Raw genomic sequence first — 19531 nt, 5'->3', positions numbered from 1 at the left:
TTCTTAGTTCTTTGTATGATGCCCATTTGTTTCTGAGATGGGCAGCTATATAAACTTGAAAAATAAAATAAACAAATAAATCAAAAATCATGTGGAAAAGGTTAGGATTTTTAAATGGGTATATAAATACCAACTCTAGAGAAATATATATATATATATATATATAAATAAAAATAGCAGTTTTCATTACAAAAAGAGAAAATATAGGCTAACATAATACCAGTTTTTATTGCTTTAACAAATTCTGGATGTAAGAGTATGAATTTCACATAATTTAAACACCTAATTAGAGCAACTTAGCTGCTCGCTTTCAAGAAATTCCTCTTTTTCTAGAGAGCTTTCTCCTTTGTATCCTTTTTTTCCTATTTGTATGCTTATGTTTGCCATCCTGTCTGGTTGTCTGTTAAAAATTTCAAGTTTGCAGGTATCAGTAAACATTGCGAGATGCCATATGCCCTGATAGCACAATATAAGCATTTAATCATATGTGAGCATAACGTGGCTGGTTTCATCGTAACAATAAGGGAATTACAGGAAAGAAGGGTTATTTCACTAAAGTTCTTAAGATTAGTGTATCTGTTGCAGAGGTACAGTATATAAATGTTAAAGCTAGAGCCTCTTTTTAGAAGTGAGGTCATCCTTCACAGAAATCAAGAAAATACCTGCTGAGGCTATATGACTCTTGATCTTCTTGGTAGTGCTTGTGTTTGAACTTGTTGAATGGGCTGAGGTTTCTTGAATGATGGGCACTTTTCTGCATGGTACTGGTAACCTCAATGATGTGCTGTAATACATTACTTGTCTTGCTTGTATACCACAAAACCCCTTTAAAACTGTTTTTCTCAGCTTGCTATTGTTATCTGCTAGAGGTGGTATAAATGAAATACAGGCTGCCCTCATAGTGACCTGCACAACCAACTCTTACATCAAGTTTGTGCCTTTCTGAAACAAGGCTACATTCACATCAAAAAGTAGGAACAGCTGATTTTGGCATTAATTCCCATGGGCCTCGCTGTGCTATCTTTTATACATTTGCTTTTTCTTTGCATTTGAAAGCTATAAAAAAAATTCCCATAAATAACTCTTCCAGGTAGGCTATACAATACCTAAAACAGAAAATGGAGTGAAGTAAACACTGATTAGCTTATTGATTGCAGTATTTGTAACCTGTCCCAATCTCTAAGACTCTGGATAGATTGCTGCTTTTCATAAATTTAGGTTGTGAGTTTTCATAGTTCAGCAACTTAAACACCTTTTCATCTCTCAATATTTTATTATTGCCAGGGTAAGATAAAAGATGGCTGAAAGCTCAAATTTAAGCATTCCCTTTGCTCTGAAACTTTATCAACATTTGTAGAGCTTGAAAGTCATACTTGTTCCATTGTTGAGAGAAAATAGCAGATCGCAGCTGTAATGTCTTTAGGGCTGAATCTTAGATAAACTTCATCATATATTGCGCTTACTATACATAGAAAACAACTGCAAGTCCATTCTCATTAGTTCCATAAGAACTAATGAGACTGCTGTGTATTTGTGGAATGGGGGTGAGATGGTTAGGTTGGGCATGAATGCCTACCTGTGTGCTGGAACACTAAACACTAAACTGTTTTGTGAGGATTCTTTCCTTTCCAAGGACTGGACATACCACAGCGTAGCAAATCTGTACACAATGCTTTATTGCAGCATACACCTTCCCCAACAACAGACTATTGTTCTGGGTCAACCCTACCCATTGAGGACTTCTTAATGGGTGGAGTTGACCTCAAGCAGTAGTCTGTTGTTGGGGAAGATGTGTGCTACAATAAAGCATTGTGTACAGATTTGCTGCGCTGTGGGTGTCCAATCCTTGGAAAGGAAAGAATCCTCACAAGTGGTAGAAGCACTGGAATCTAGGACTGTGGTAGGATCCAGGTCCAAGTTGAAATCCAAGCCTGAGGTTGAATTCATTTCTACAGAGGGATCCAAGACTGCAAATGGTGACCAAGGCATGCTGAGAGGTGTGTGAGAAGGAGGCTAAGCAGGAACCAGTGTTTGATACCTATTTACCTGGTGTCATGGCCTCAAACTCGACCTTACACCAGGGATCAGCAAATGGAGCAAGAAAAGGCAAAGATGGCTGCTGAGGAGCAAATGGAAGGATGTGAAGCAGCAGATGAAAGCGAAAGCAAGTTTGACCCAGTTGAACTATGGTCCAGTAGTATGAAGGAAATGCTTCAACAATGGGAAGAGTGTGCACATATGTTCAGAAGAGAGGATGAAGAAAGGAAATGGCAAGAGGCTGAATGTAGAGATTGCCTAAAAAGAGAAAGGGACGAGAGAAAAGCTTGAAGAATGGAGTTTAGAGAGCTAATTTCCCTTCTCAAGAACACAGAAGCCACTGGACAAGAACCTCCAGGTTTGGCTAGGTCTACTCCTAGTTTGGAGGGGGTGTAGGCCCCTGGGTTAAGGATGTAAAAATCCATAAAGTAAGTGAGGATGAGAACCTAGAGGCATTTTTCACTATGTTTGAACAGGTGGCAGTATCATGTAAATGGACAAGGGAAGATTGGGTGGCTAGGTTAGGACAGGAAAGGCTTTAAGGGCATATACGGGTCTCCCTGTTCAGGAGGTGGTGGATTACAAGAATGTAAAGGAAGTGGGTGTCTATCATTATGAAATTATAAAATACAGTTACCAACAGAGATTCAGGGAATATAGGTACCAGATGCAGGAAGGAATAAGAATTTTGGATAAGGTTGGCAGACCTAGCTAGAAAATGTTTATAGCCAGAAGAGCTGAGGAAGCTAGAGGAGGACATGAAGAGGTTGAAAAGGGAAGAAAAAAGAAATAGGGACTGAAAAAGGAGATATACAAGGAAAGCCAACCTTTTCCCAGTCTAAGGGGAAATCAAACAAACCAAGGGGAGGAGAGAACCTGTTACAAATGTGGCAAGGTAGGACACTCAGCTAAAGATTTTTCTTATGTGTTTTAAATGAAATTTTGCTATGCAAAATAAATGAATAAAACTGACAGTCTAGTACACAACAAAAACCAGACTACTTGCTATGTGCATTATTCTCAGTTTAAAATCTTTTGAAGCACTGTTTACAAAAACATTCTCCAAAACTAGACTGTGAAGAGCTGTGATTGGTACTTAGCTCATCATTAGGGAAGAAAATAAAGCTTAAATTCAGCTTCCATTCCTCCCAAGCAGTTGGCACTAGAAAAACAAATTATGTTACTTGTTGCGTGGCTAAATACTTACTATTGTGCAGGCATCACTCTGGATCATTGACGCTTATGTATTATTCACTTTCAGGTTGAAGCTGTAGGGACACACCTTAAGAGTGATATCATTTAGTAATAAATATAAATGCCAATGTTTACTTTATAGGAGGTGGCAATGCATACAATGAATGTTGTAGTCTAACTGGAGAATTTGACTTCTAATATTTCTCTCTCAATCTGGACTTACTGGACAACTTTTCAGCAGTAACTACCCTTCCCTTTTGGGGGAAAGTTGTTGGAAAGAGGTGGGGAAGTCATCTTCTCAACAACTATAGCTACAAAATGTCCTAGAAGCAGCAGACTATGTAGATCCCTTCCAGTGCAGGATTTAGGCCACACATGAAGTTGAAAAAGCACTGGTTGGTTGGTGAATTACTTTGTTAGGGCTGGTTGAGGTTCTTGGTTCTTCTTGATCTCTCAGTAACCTTTAATGTCATTGATCGTGGTATCCTAGTGGGTTGCTCCCAAGGGGTGGAGGTAGGACACAGCATTTTATTGTGGTTCAACTTAGTATATATCTGAACGGGTGTTCATGAGAAAGAAGTAGTACCACAGTCCTCTCTCCCATTTTTTGAATATCTACTTGAAACCATTGAGAAAGGTGATCTGCCAATTTGCAATGGGCTATAAAGGTGATATATCTACCTTTATATCTACCTTGCCCTAGGCTGAGGGGGAAATGCTGTGGAAGTCATGAGCTGCTCTTGTGAGGGTCTGGATATGGATAAATAAACTCTTGGGAATTTGGTAGTACTTGTCAGCAAACATATAGACATTCCTTAAACATCAGTTCTAGCGTTGGTTTGGGGTAGATTTTCACTCCCTTTAAAGAGCAGGCTTGGACTTGGGGATACTAGTGAACTCATGGCTTTTGCTGGAACAGCAGGTAGAAATCATATCCTCGATTTTGGACAGCTTTTGCCTGGCTTTGGTTGCTGCACCACTTACAGCCCTCCATGTAAGCCTTGGCAATAGTTACTCAGGTCCTTATCTTTACATGTATTGACTACAGCAACCTATTCGGAGGGGAGGGGCACACCTGGAAGCTACAATTGGTACAGAATTCAGCAGACATAACATATCTATTTTACAGCGACTGCCTGGTTGCCAGTAAGCTTCCGGGCCGAATTCAGAGTGCTGGCTATTGTCTATACTGTAAGATCCTATACTGTACTTGTAGTGCTGGGTTACATTAAGGGACCACATTACCAAAAATGTTTCTTCCTCACCTTTAAGAGCTTTGAGACAAGGCTTGCATGAGGTCCTGGCACTATGAGTGGTGTAAAGGGTATGTCCAGAAAGCAGGGTTTCTCTGTGGTTTTCCTGGCAGCGTAGAACATGTCCTTGGAGATAAGGCTGACTTCTTCACTTTTGAAAGTGAAGCCCTGAAGATTCCTTTCTAAGCGGAAGGCAGGAAGCATGCCCAGATGAGCTAATTCTATTTTATTGTAAGGTTATATTAACAGAATCTTGCAAGTCTGAAAGTACATTTCTCCCCTGTTGCCTTTACAGCCCAAGAAACCAGGGAGGGTCCCTTCTAAGACATTTGCCATGCCCACATTCCTGCTGTGGGCTAAGCTGCCTCCTATCCAACTATTCCTCTGGCTGAGGCTCCTCCCCCTCCCTCCCAAGGCCATTTCCACGTGCCATTACAACTGCTCAGAGTCACTTGATTAGATTGGTCTTGAGATTGTGTAAATGAATGCAATGAATTGAAATAATGTTACATCCCAAGATAGAGCTGAAAAAGAAGCAGGGGCATCTGTGGGGTGGGGGTAGGGGGAAAGATAAGAGTCAAGATGGCAGCTACTTGCAAAAAAGGAGCAGGTCTTCAATTAATGCAGTTGTAGCTGCCATATAGACTTTTTTTTATGCCTGCCTACGGGTGGCCCTGAAAAGAAGAGGCGTTATGCTGATCTCCTACCTTAGGAGTAATTATGAATCATTTCCTCTTGGTATGTAATTTTTATATTCTAGTTCCAGTTCTAACTGCATACATTAAATAGTAAACAAGAGCAAGAAACGATGTATAGGATTGTTGTTTAAAATAATAGATATTGAAATAAATAAAGCCAGACAAGCTGAAGATAGAAAGCTGGGTGAGGGTGTGGTAGGATCTCAGCTGCAGATCCTTGCAGTTTTTTTTAAAGGGATGTTTTGCTCCAGAGGAGCATATCCACTAATTCTGGATGTGACCGGATATTCAGCAACATAATCTGCTTTGAAAAACACTATGTATGTATTTGTGGCCAGTAGGACCTGTGTTTTGATCTATTTAACATTCTAGCACTAGAAAACTGCTTACACCAATAATTAAATTTAAATGGAAATCTGCATTAGGAATGAAGTCTATCATAGTTCAACTAGCACAGTAAATGAGAGCCTCTGTAGGCTTTAAACCCTGTCTGAGATTTTCTTCTATAGCTTTCAAGCTCTTGAGGACTGGGGATCAGGGGATTGGTAGAAAAGCAAATGTAATACTTATAATTAAAGCCCTGCGCTTAGATCACCACAGACAGCTGCTTATGTGCAATTTCTAGCTGCTACTAAAACAAGCACCTTGATTTGTGGTTTTATTGCCAGTGTAAGTCTGGGTGTTTTTGAAACTGTCTTGTAAAATTAGATTACATATGTATAAGAAGTAATTACTTGATGCTTTACTAAAGAAGGCATTTAATGAAAGCGGAAGCAACTGACATCAGCTACAGCATAAATATCCAATCTTATGGCAAACACATTTTAAAAAGATTCCTTTCAAAGGCTTTGTACTTGAAAATCCTGTAAATTCATATTAGAAGAAGTACAGTTTTACATCAGAAATTGTTCTTATTGTTGTTATGGGATATGAAACATTGGTGATTCCCTCTAATTTTTATTGGTTTTGTTTAAGTTTTTTAAGCTGGTATTTGAAGGAAGTTGGCTAAGAGCTCAATAATACGATTTTCTGAAATATAACTTCAAGTCATATGTATTTAATATCTCTGAAAGAGCTTCTTCATATTACTTTTTAATCCCCCAAAGAGGACAATAAACAGAATATATTTTGCTTGATCACCCAGGAGACTTTTGACTTTGTTCCAGTCTCTGGTCTCTTCACTTTTATTTATCATGATGTACTATGTTCAAGAAATCAGTAGCTCTGTGAGTGCATTGCATCTTATATGGAGCTTAGAGATGCAGGAAAAGCATTTTCTCCTTCCCTCCTATTATCATGTGTTCATACTGTCATTCCATGTTTGTCTTTGGTAGACAGAATATCCAGAAGCATCAGCTATAGTATATTTCTCCAATCTGATGCTCTCCAATGAATTGGACGGGAGTTGAAGCCCAAAACATCTGGAGTCCCAGAAGAAGGCTTCTTAAATACTTCCACTTTCAAAAATTATTGCTTGTTACCAGCCCTCCTTAGTCAAGCTGCATTATCTATTCTAATTAGGAAATCAACAATAACTGCAGAACATTATTGGCAGTATTGGTATAGCTTGGATAAATTTTAGAATGCTTCAGAGATTGAACAAATGGAGAAAAAGATAATAGATTTATTTTGGAGCTTTGTCTTCTTTACCAGTGAGAGATTAACCTGGGAAGCAGAATGATGGGTAACTATAGATCTGCCATCTCATTATCCCTGATAGTTGTCATACTGGCTGGGCTGATAACAGTTGTAGTATAAAAGATCTGAAGAGTGCAGTGTCTCATTGTTGTACAGTGATTTCCACATCTGTTCTCAGTTAACTGAAGAAAAAACAACAGGATCATAGTCTACTGTAATCTACTGTATCAGTTTGGTTTATTTCCCTAGCCAGTCCTTGTCCTGGTAAACTTGATTGGTTTAAACAGACGTTAACACTTCCAGTTTCTTCTTCATTAACTGTAAGGGATGGAGGAAAGGGCTTGAGTGGGAGTCAGGGGCCTTTTCACATATTTACTAAAGCAGGGGTACACAGTCTTTTCATGCTTGCAGTGCACCTGGTTCTTTTAGTAATATGCTGAGGGCCACATTAAAAAAAGGTAATTGACACTGTGAGGACAAAATTCCTCTACATGGACATTTAATTAGAAGGAAATATCTTTAATACAATTACTCTTCAGTGCTGTATTGAGTGATGCTTATAATGGCAAAAATTGCAATTTAATATTTTTTCCCCCACAGTTCTCTTGTGACTGTATGTGAGGCTTTTGAAGACTACAGGCAGCTCTGGAGATATAAGTTGTACACCTTTTTATGAACTGTAGTCTAACATGATATCTGAATGAATCTAGTACTTGTGTACCAGAATTTAGGAAAGAAAAGTGACTTCGTAGAAACTAGGTGAAAACTAAATATTTCTGACTGCCCATAATCACAATGAAAACTTGATGATACATTCAATTCACTTCTCCAAGCAGAAAGAAATTTCAGCATTCAGTTCCCTTTAGAAGATCAACTATAACTTTTGGCAATGTGTAATATTTGGATATTTACAACCTCACAGATTGTATAGGTGGATATGTACCCAAATCCTCTGGCAGATAACCAGATAACTTGTCCTCTAGCAGATTTCTACAGAGACAGCAGACTCTAAATATGCTGCCAGGCAGTGCTTCCTCTTGAATTTCTCTCCTGGGCACTATTTTGGGCTTCTTTTCATATGTGATTATACATTAACTGTCATTAGCTGGTTGGGGAAGGGGGATGAGAATGGGGGAAGAAAGCCAGGTATCTCTAGCCATTCAGCAGACACAAGGTTTACCTGTTGAAAACAATAAACTAATTTCTTAACAAAAAAATGTAAGTGACAATTTTGACTGTTGAAGTTAGTCTCTGGCATTACATGCAGTTTCTTTAAACATCTGTTACTTCTACTTCCCAGTGTTAGAGCAGTACAATAAAAATGGAAGTTCCATACCCATATTTTGTAATGGAAAATGTACTGAACTAGCTGGAAATGTTTAAAGCTGGGTCTTTCCATGCCTCTTCCCTCCCCCCGCCCCCAAATATAGTAGTTACTATTTTTTGAATATTTTATATTATCTCCATTTATCATTTATATGTAATCTCTTCCAAGATTATTCACAAGGTAGTATGAATCAAATGCATTATTCATCTTATTTAGTGTGAATTAAATGATTGCTTGAATTATAGTAATGTAGCTCAAAGATTTTTATATTAAACTACTTAAAAATGGGGGTTCATTTGGAGTGGACATTAGCATCTAATTGGTAGCTGACTGTTACCATCTGTAGTTTCATTGCAATAATATTTGCTTGCTTTTAAAAAATGCACTCTGTTTGGAATTAGGAATGAGTTTTGATTTTGTGTGTTTTGTATGTGTCTTGCCTGTGTTTTTAATCTCTTTGTGAATGAAAGGCTGTATCTAGGCACAAATCCAGAAGCTTAATTCTCCATCTGATTAGAGCAATGTTACTAACTTGATAGGTTGAAAGCAGCCAAGATTTAGGCAGTGGCTTAGCCTTCTGGGAGGCAGAATAATAACAATCAAATGAAGAAGTATTAAAATGTAATATTACTTCCACCCCACAGGACTGTATAAAAATAATACCCCTGAAGTTATTTGTCTATCACTCTTAATTTTTTTCCTTCTTCATTTGGGGTGAAATGCATTTCATTCTGTAAATAAAGATTTCACAGATTCTGAAGATATATGACGGATCAAATCTTGGTTGAAAGGACTTCCTGTCTTTTTTTAATACAAGATTGCCTACAGGTAAATTTAGGCACAGGGAGCCAGTTTGGTGTAGTGGTTAAGGCATCAGGCTAGAAACGGGGAGACTGTGAATCCTAGTCCCACCTTGGGCATGAAGCCAGCTGAGTGACCTTGAGCCAGTCACACACACTCAGCCCTAGGAAGAAGCAGGCAGTGGCAAGCCACTTCTGAAAAACCTTGCCAAGAAAACTGCAAGGGCTTGTCCGAGCAGTTTCCAGGAGTCAACACTAACTCAAAGGCACCAAACAAACAAACAACAACAACAAAAATCTAGGAAGCACCTTCAGCCTTGAACCACTTTCATAATGTTTATGTTGGCTGCTTAAAGCTTTGGAAAGGGGCACTTGGGCACAATGGGCTTGACTAAACATGGTTGCATTAAAGCATCTGTGTCCTCTGAAAGTCGTGTCTCAGCTGTGCATGTGTGTGCACAGCCACTTTGTTTCACTGGCAATACCAGCAGAATTATTGTTTGTGCATGGGAAGACTGGCAGGAAAGCAGTATGTGTGTGTGTGCGTGCACACACACACACACACACACAGACCTACCTGTGGGAAAAACCTTCGAAGTTGCCATGCTGAACCTTTTGAAGGATGTGATGTTGTAATGATTTGAGGAAGCATGCTTTCCTGCACCCGTATTCTTTGGGACATACCCATTTCAAATGCTTTGCACAGCCTTAATTTTTATTGCTGCAACCATGCTTTTTAAAAATCCTATACATTCAGGAAATAAATGGGATCATATAAATAAAATCTCTGTGATGGAAACAAGTTTACATTCAAATAGGCCAACCCAGCTTGAGACACACTATGCTTCTGTAGCCTAACAGAAATATATGGCTGATGTTTTGCAGTTTCATACAGTTTCAAACAGGATTAATTTATTTGTATCTCAAATATGAGAAAAAATTACTTTCTGCCTTCATATCATATTAATCATAAAACATTAATTTGTAGGTTGTATACCAAATGCTGAAACCCCCCAGAAAATATTAGGCTGTCTTAGCTTGTTGGACTACAAGCTGTGTAGTACTGGGTCAGATAATAGAAAACAAGACAACTTGTTTATAAATGCAGAAATTAATGTGTATAAACATTTATACAGAGCAATTCAAAACATGTTTCCAATTTTTATGTTTCTCTGCATACACGTTCGAAAAGTAAACTTAGCTAATGTGGCAACCCAGAGTTTGTCTTTTTAATTTGCAAATGTGCACAAATTATTGATATACTTGCAAATTGCTAGTAAGTAGCTAGGCACCTAATTTTTATTATGGTGCACTTTTGCTGTGATCCTGCCTTGTGATTACATGGCCCTCAGCAATCCATTGCATCAGTTACATGGTGGATGGTGTCACAGTTTAGTCACTAGGTGGCTCTGAACCTAGTTGAATGTGGGTAGGATCAAATGGTAGTGTCAGGAGTTTCTTCTGTCCACGTCTGACAGAAATAGAGAGCTTGTGTAGTTTCCTGACTCATGGGTCCCCTCAGACTACATGACAGGAACTAAGGATGAAAAGATCAACCGACTGAGGCTACCACATTGAGCTGTAGTTGTACTGGAGCTGGATCTTGTGTTGTGTTTTTGGATAAAACTTATAAATGTATTTATCCTCCAAGGAAGGATGAAAGTTGAGGAATATAATAGCCTAGTGAGAACTTGTGTGTTCTAATGTGCAAATGTTCTGACGGACTTAGCTAAACATTGTCAAATTATTGTCCTTTAGTCATATACAACATGAAACACACACACGCACACACACACGGAATGCATTAGCCAGGGCAGGAAGACACTCACTTGCTTATTCAGACATATCAAAGTATAAATTCTTAAGAATTTTGAATAGATAGTTCTTTATCAGAGGCAAGGAAAAGTAAACATGTAAAAACATGATTTTTAGAGTAAATTTGCTCTGAAAGGAGCCACTAGCTCCCATAGTAAAGAATTCTGATACTTTTTTTATTGCAAAATCATTTACCAAATATTTATAACTCCTTCAGACTATACTAAATTATAAATGTAACATTTCGGTAGAGACTTGTGAGCAACACCAGCTTTCAAGCTAGGCAGGTTTAGATCCTTAAGGAATGCAACTATGTAATTGTATATTTTTCTTTGGCAATACTAGTTTTCAAGGTTTTTTTTGCTCTGTAACTGAGGTTAAGCTCTGGATTGTTTACATGATTATTGTTGCCTCCATCACAGTTAACAAAACCACACCTTTTCTTTTTTGAAGATCAGCATGACATATATACCTTCTTACATTTTAATCAGAGAAAGTAGGTAAAGGAAAGTGAATTCCTGCATCTTGGCATTAAGAACAAGAAGCCACAGTTTATTAACTTTCCTGTTTACTGGAGTTTAATTTTATTATTTCTGTAAACCATATGGGCACAAAGGCAAAAAACAAAAAGGTCATAAAAACACAGCAAAAAGATGCATTTGATTTATGTCCAGAACTGGTTCTTAGTATTGATTTTCTTTTCTCCGGGGAAGAAAAAGATCTCAGCAAAACAAAACTATACATCTCCATTATTTTCTAGCAGTGCAGATGTAACACTTCACATTGGTTTTCTCCTGAATTACTCACTTTAAAAATGTACGCCAGAAGTTAAAAAAGAGGTGAAATTTTGTTAGCTGTTTGTCTCTAACACCAAAAGACAAAATGCGCTTCAGAAGCCAGGAAAATAGGAGAGGGAGCTGCAAGAAGGGGAAGTTCATGTAGGGAGGAATTGTGTTACACCCACAAGGAGGGAGAAGTAGAACAAAAGCAAGAAGTAGATCAAAGGCAGAGAAAAAGTTCATAGTTTTTGCAGCTAGTGAGAAGATTAGAGAAAGAAAAATATCAACATGGGGCTGGGAAGACGTAGTGAAAGACTCTGGGCCTATGAAGGAAACAGGAAATATATATCTCATATATATATATGTGGTACATTTTAAGAAAAAAAAATCCCCCAGGAAAAAAATGTGGGATAACTAAAAGACCTAAAGAAAAAGACGACTTATGGGGCCCTATCTAAATTAGATGAAAGGGAGATTCTGCTTAGTGCCAGAAGTCCCATTTAATTACTTTTTCTCCATGGGAAACCCTACAAGTATTTTCATGGCCTTTCCTTTTTCCTTTTCTTTAATGTTTTTAGTAAGTGGCCAGATGTGGCATATGTGCTTTGAAAGGCTGAAGAGCATTGTGTGTGTGTGTGTGTGTGTGTGTGTCTGTAGGGAGGATTCCTTTAAAAGGCAGATCAGCCATTTAGTAGGATTGTAATCAATTAGCTACTTTAGTTTTGTAAATCAAGATGGACAATCTGCAACACTATTTCTGGATGATTTCTGTACTAAACTCTGTGAATCAGATTGGTAGCCTGAAGATTCTATCCTGGCCCTCATGGTCTTCTAATCAATACCATGTCAGGAATTTTCTTCAGTTCTGCTCCAGTGGCAACTTTCTGAGGAACCAACACTGATACCTTGTGTTTAGCTCTCAGCTAATCTGCATACTCTTTCAGCACTTTTAGAACATGCGTTTGGGCTGTGTGAAGAGAGTGGTAAGCTGAAATAATATGATTGCTGCAGTGAGAATTTTGTCAAGCAATGCAATTCCATTTTAAGGAGAAAGTGTCTTTTTTCAGCTAGGGGTGGTATACATTGCTAGACAGATGTAGTTAAAGGATTGAAGATCTTTCTGTTAAGGTAAATAAGCTAAGGAATTAGTAATGAGGTGAGATAATGATTTGAATTACTAAGTTGTTGTTTTTTTAAAGTATCTTTATCTTTAACTGATGGCCCTTTTCCTGTTTTTTTTAAGTAAACCCAGAGCTTACCTGCCTCACTGAAGACACAAAGCTAAATAGATGCTAGTCTCCAATCCACATCATATTGTGCCCTTTTAGAATATAAACGTGGGCATAGGAATGAAATGAACTGTCATAAACTGTAAATCAGAGATATTTACAATTTGTCACAATCTAAAAAAAGTGATTTGTTTAATCTGTGGAATCTCAGTTCAATAAAAAAATAAAAAGTAAACTTGCTTGCTCTGCTGAACTTGGCAAACTTTTTTTTTCCTCTGAGATAACTCCTTTTTTTTAAGGGAGTGGAGGTGCTGGGTGTGGAGAGCAAACATTGGCATAATAAGCCAGTTCACAGCTATGGAAAAAAGTACCTGGATGAATTAGAAACCTAAAAAATGTGTACCAGATATCAGGAACATGGCACAGCCTGTATTGGATGTGTTTTTGTTCTCTTAATTGCCAATATTTTTAGTGAGGTTTTTTTGGGATAAACTTGAACTGGAGTAAATTTGGACAAGTGACATCTATTTTCAACTACTCTTGTTCTGTGTGGCTGTGTGGTATCCCGAAAACTTTCATTTCATGTTTTATTTTGTTTTCCAATCAGCAACATCCAATGGATCATTGGAAGGCTTGGATAACCAGGAGGGAGGTGTATGCCAGACAAAAGCCATGAAGATCCTCATGAAAGTTGAACAAGGTAGTGATTATTATTAATTATTATTATTATTATTATTATTATTATTATTATTATTTTATTTTCATTAAACAACTGTGAACAGCCCTTGCTCCCCAATTCAATGACCCTGGCTTTGCAAAGAGGGTGAAACTGTCTTCTTTTATGTTCTGAAGTAAAATTCTATTTTCTCCACCTAAATTACTGACAGATTTTATAGGAAGAGTTAATTCACTAAACTTCTTTTCATTGAACAGCTCTTCTTGGAAGGATAAGTCATCCTTAAACACTATGTGCTCCAGTTATTCTTGCTTGTAGACTATATATTAAAGTACAGTTTCACAGCTCAAAATAATTTTAAAAGGAGAGGGAGCTAATGTTTTCATAGCTTGCTTGTAACAAAACCTCACTAAAATGAGGGTTTTGTTCATGGTCTTTTTCTCATCTACAGATAACCTATTGTACAGGGAAAGAAAGAATTATTCCTCCTAATTAGAGGTTGGTTTAGTAGTCAATCAACTTGCTTGGCTGTGCTGAAATGTCATTTGCAAAAGCTTTCTTGCCAATTTCAGGAATCCCCTTCATTTTCGCTGATAGCTTCACAATCTAAATCTCTAAAAAACTACATAGCATTTTTTTTTAAAGCTTGCTTTAAAGAGGAAAATTACATTCTCATATCTCCTTGTAGTCCTACATAAAGGACCTTCTGTTCAAAGCCATTCATGCCTCATGAAAATTGATAACCAGCTTATAAAGCACATTATTGTTAGTTTGTAGTGAATCATTTGTGTTCTTTCAGTTCCCAATTCTGGTGGGTCCCCAAATAATGCTGATCCAACTAAACGCCCGGAACAGGAAGCTGGTACCAACGGGAAAAGCTCCACAACAAGTCCCTTTGTAAAGGATCATGCAGGTAAACAGGAGAACATCTAGATCCTGAAGGAGGTTCTATTATGGGCTATCTAAATGCAATCCTATGGAGACCGGGGTGGGGGAGAGATTACCTATGGCAGAGGAGCTACCACTTCCTAAACTCCTTAGAGCTTGCACCAGCTTTAACAAGAGTGACAGAATGGCTTTTCTCCTTTTTCCCTCTTCTTAAAAACATGCTTCCTCCCACTGATTTGGTTGGAAAGAAGTTAACTATGCCTGTTCCAAGACTGGCATAACCCTCCCTCTCACACATAGAAATTCAGAGTATGTTGGGGAATGAAAAAGCTTAGCTTCAGAACTTCCCTTATATCATTCCAGTATGTTCCTTTGTCCTTATCACCTGCATGGCCATGGAGCTTTTGGCTGCTGATAAGGGACAATCTGTGCATCACATTTTTCGACCTATAGAAGGGAGTCTCTAGTATCCATTGGATCCTGGAAACATTGTATTGCACACAAAAAGTATTAGGCAAACTAAACAAATTCAATATACGACAGCAATTTTTTTAAAAAAATATACCAATCCGAAAGAGGATAAAACTTCTGCAGAAATGTAATCTCTCTCTCTCCTGTTTGATTTCATATGAATTTGATTTCATACAAACTTGCTACTAATCTTTAGAAACAGTCCTTTTTTCCAAAACATTTTGCAATTTTAAGAAGTGGCTTTTAAGGGGGGGGAAGGAAAACTTTGGTTGCAGTCTAGTACATAGTTAAGCACCCTTAAACCCTGTTATTGTTTGAGTATGCTTTTTATATTTAACCAATTGTGGATTGCCACCATTGTGTCCTGGCAGCGTGTATGAAGGTTTCATTTCCTGACATGGTGAAACTACCAGCCTACAGTTATGTGGAGGGGACAGCAGTAGAGATATTGTCCTGACTGCAGTTTCCCATGCAAACACACAGTTGCTGTACAAAGGTTGTCCCTGTTGACATCAGAAGCTTCCTCTTCTGCTAGAGCAACCATCCACTGCTACATTCATCATGATTGCATGATGGTGACTGCTCTACTCTGTGCTGCTATTTCCCATCTCCTAACACCGACAAATGAGGTTCAAAAGACCTCTCTCCCTTTATTGGCATGCCATGGTGGCTGGTATTTTTGCTTAGTTAATTATATCACCAGCCACCACTTTAACATCAGCTTCTTCTCTTTACTTCACTTGAACAAGAAAGAATACACTGGAGAAAGTTAGCAGAAAGAACAGCAAATTGAGATTACTGTTCAGTCATCATGGATATTAGTTTATTTTAAAATTCTCAGTTGTTTCATGGCTTCTTTTCAAATTTATTTGCTCTCATGCTTATAGACCCTTTAGTTGGCAGCTATTAAGCATCTACACTTTTGTACTATAAATATAGTGTGCAGTAGCTTTTCACCTAAATTTACTATCACAGCAATATTCCAACTTAAATCAGGCATCCAGCTGCAGTTAAATTAGCACTGATTTTTCCAATGAGGGAGTATTTGATTTAATTAATAAAACTTAAATATCCTTGCAATAAGGACTGCTGCTCGCATTATGCTTGTTTCTGATGTCACACCTTTAACTATTTTGAACTCTATAAGCAGCAAGTCCCTTGCTACCAACCATGGCCAGCACCCTGGATTGCTCTAGGACAGTGTTCTTCAAACTTGACAACTTTAATGTGTGGACTTCAGCTCCCAGAATTCCCAGCATGGCATGGTGAATTTTGGGAGATGAAGTCCACACATCTTAGAGTTGCCAAGTTTGAAAAACACTGCTCTAGAAGGTTCTAGTGGACCATGATGCCCCATTACAAACTATGGTTCTCTCCCAGCTTTTTCTGTGTACCAGTTGAGTTACATTGGGTATGGAAAGCTATTAAAGGCAGTTCCAAGACTTGAGTTTGGATAGAATCCCAACATTGATATGAAGATGTCAGTTGCATCCTTCAGTCAGTGTTAGAACAGTTACACTGAAGCCTAAAGTTACCTATTCAGCTCATAAATGTTTCCATTTTGTTTTCATTTCTGAGCTATATAATAAAGATGCATATGCATACAGGAGCAGACACACAGTGGTATAGTTTAATATAAATTGGTATTTGTAAAAAAGAGAGTGACAGATTAGCTACGAGTCTTAAGAATTCATGTTTCCCTATTTTATTCTACTAGCTGCCTTAAGCTGGCCAACTTCTGTAGAGACATGACACGCATCAAAGGCTGTTTTATCAGTGCTGTCGTTCACTACTGATGGGTGAAGATAGATACAGAGAACAAAGTGTAATTTGGGAGCAACATGACATGAGAGCAACAGTCAGGCTGTCTCTTTGTAACACGAATTACTGGTTGCATCTAGCTATTCAGGTTGTTCAGAAGACAGTTAAAGACAGCTGCAAAGTGGTGATGGGACAGTGATTGTTTTGAACTTAGATTTCTCCCTTCTTTTTCTCTCTTTCTCTCCCTTCCCCCTCCAACCTTATTCCTAGGTCCCAACTCAGATGGGAGCAAAGCTGGACATTCCAGTATCCTTGGTTCAGAGGTGGCCTTATTTGCAGGGATAGCTTCAGGGTCCATCATATTCCTCCTCATCATCATCACACTGGTGGTTCTTTTGTTGAAGTATCGAAGGAGACACAGGAAGCATTCGCCTCAGCACACGACAACTCTGTCACTTAGTACATTAGCAACCCCAAAACGCAGTGGGAACAACAATGGGTCTGAACCCAGTGACATTATCATCCCTCTGAGGACTGCAGATAGTGTCTTTTGCCCTCACTATGAGAAAGTCAGTGGTGACTATGGACATCCTGTGTACATAGTTCAAGAGATGCCCCCTCAGAGCCCAGCAAACATTTATTACAAGGTCTGATGAACACTCAGTGTGGTACCTTTTTTGAAACTCTCTCTCTGTCTGGTCAAATGCTATCCATGACACAGAGGTTGGGGATTGTGCTGAGCCACTGTGCTGGTTCCTGGACCAGATGCAGAGGAGGGAACAGCAAGCCTCACCCTATCACAGAGAGCTGCTTTGAGAGGGCAGCTTTCAAGTCTATAGAATTCCTGTCTTGGTGAACAAGCATTTACTTGGAAGCTGGAAGAAGTTACATAGAAGATTCCCATAGCAATTACTGTTTGTTCATCACCTTCTAAGCCATGTGCGGTAGGCATTCAGGCACGTACAAAACCCCCAGGGAAGATGGAGCAACTCGCAGTTACTAATGGTTTTAGGCATTCTGGGAAGAGAGTCTTAAGTCATCAAGCTTGAAATGCAGCCCTGTGACTTTGTGTGTGCTTCTCTTGGTGCTTATGGATTTGTCTTACAGACCTCTGCTTTTAAGTAAGATTTTAAACTTTTTTGTTTGTTTTTAGTCAGTCCCTGTGGCATTTTACTTCAACTGAATAGCATTCTGTCATCCTTCATATGAAAATTCATGCACCCCGTATCCTGCATTGCTTTTGGAAAAGTGATTTTTTATTATTATTTTTGCCATTCCATACTCCACCTGTTTGTAAAAGCAGCCTTACTTGAATGGACAATGCTTTGGGAGAGACTGGGCTTGCTGAAAGGAGAATCTTCCGGCCAAAAGCTAGCTTGTCAGCAGAATCAACAATGTAAATGTCGTGTGGCAAAAGAGAGAGGGAAGGGCTGAAAGAATGCTACTGTCTCTGGAATATCAACTAGACAAAGCTAGACAATTTAAGTAGCACAGCACTTTGATATCCGGAGTTCCATGAAGAGTGTTAACACACAGCAATAGGAGCAGCTGATTAGGGTCTGCACTTGAAGGATGCCAAGGTTTTCTGAAATAGTAACTTGCAGGAGAAAATAGTTCTCCCACAAAGTAGGCTAAAAGAGTGCAAGTAAATTAATGTGCCTGGAAGACAAGACAATAGAAGCTGCTGGTGATATATTAGGGCAAGACTGCTGTGGTACTTTACCAGCAATAAGATTTGCAGCTTTGAACTAGCTGTAGCAAAATCTTGGTCTGCTTCAAATGACTTTTTCTTTTTAAAGCAGACACAGCTGCTATTACTTATCACATTTTATCTAATAGGGAAAAAGGAAAAAAAAACAGCAACATCTGACATAGAAAAATCACAAGCTTAATGGTCAAGCGAGCTATAATTCCATCACTTAAAACAAACATTCACATCTCTATAAAAATTGGTCAGGATTATATTTTTCCTTCAATCAAGCCTTTTGACATTCTGATTTCTGGCAGGGCATTTTGGGTTAGTCCTGTACTGCCGTTCATGAGATTTTTCTCTTTCTGAAATAAAGCACATACGGCAAGCCACTTGCGGTCTGTAAAGATGCAACACATTCAGCTACAAGAAGGGGAGGTATAGTATGACTTATTTATAATAGGTGTATAGAACCCAAGGGATATACGGTAGCAGATTTTGCTCAGATTACTAATATATCTATATATTGAGATTGCACAGAATCCATACAGAAGATGTGAAACTCCTCTGTGACCATGAAATCAATTTGGCTACTTCTGGGGGAAAATAGATCTTTAACTCCGAAAAGAACAATATGGAGAGGAAATGTAAAAATAACCAAGCCCTCTTAGCTGTCTTACATAATCAGTAGACTAGGAAACAAAGCCCCTGAATCATGAGATAAGTGTATAACTACACAATGTATTTTAACAAGATATTCTGATAAGACTTTTCTGTGCTGTGTTTTCCCGCCTTGCCTTATGAGATGGAGTATTGTGAGCTGGATACCAATAGGAAAGTTTAACTAAAAAGTTCCTGCTTTGAAGCATAGTTGTCGGTCTCCCTCCAACCTCTGCACCCCGGGGGACGTAAATCTACTTTTTTATGTGCTATGCAAAATAGATGTCTTATCACACAGTCCTGTTACCATAGCAACACTTCACTTTCTGGACCGAAAAGAACTTGTAGCTACAGCATTTTAGGGTTCTCAACTTCCACAGAGCACGTGCAAAAAAACAAAACAAGACAAAAACAAAAACAAAAACAAAAAAACGCCAGAGTCCTGTCAGAGAAATGATTACTCTCGGTATTTCCTGAACCTGAAAATGACGTTGGTGCAAGAAGGGAGAGATGGAGGGGAGAGGAAAGCAAAGAAGTAGCGTGGTTCTGTGGGAGGTTACTATGGTAACTAGCTACAGCACAGAAGCAGTTCTTTCCTAAAGCTTTTCTCTCTAA

At 38.5% G+C, this 19531-nt stretch overlaps 1 protein-coding gene across 2 annotated transcripts in view; it reads left to right on the top strand.

Moving 5' to 3' along the window:
* The window catches only part of EFNB2 (ephrin B2), a 49924-nt gene extending 30604 nt beyond the window's left edge, over positions 1 to 19320 (top strand). Inside the window, exons 3-5 of one of the 2 annotated variants that reach the window (XM_063304832.1) lie at positions 13378 to 13470; positions 14246 to 14359; positions 16837 to 19320. In XM_063304832.1, coding sequence (XP_063160902.1) covers positions 13378 to 13470; positions 14246 to 14359; positions 16837 to 17219 — 590 coding nt within the window. In that variant the 3' untranslated portion in view covers positions 17220 to 19320. The remainder of the gene's footprint in view (positions 1 to 13377; positions 13471 to 14245; positions 14360 to 16836) is intronic. The other variant, XM_063304833.1, reaches the window with a different exon arrangement.
* The last annotated feature ends 211 nt before the right edge of the window (positions 19321 to 19531 follow it).

This window comes from Candoia aspera, chromosome 5 (assembly GCF_035149785.1).
Source record: "Candoia aspera isolate rCanAsp1 chromosome 5, rCanAsp1.hap2, whole genome shotgun sequence".
NCBI lineage: Eukaryota > Metazoa > Chordata > Lepidosauria > Squamata > Boidae > Candoia > Candoia aspera.
Note: the sequence above shows the minus strand (reverse complement) of the source record. Positions and strands in the feature narration are given on the sequence as shown.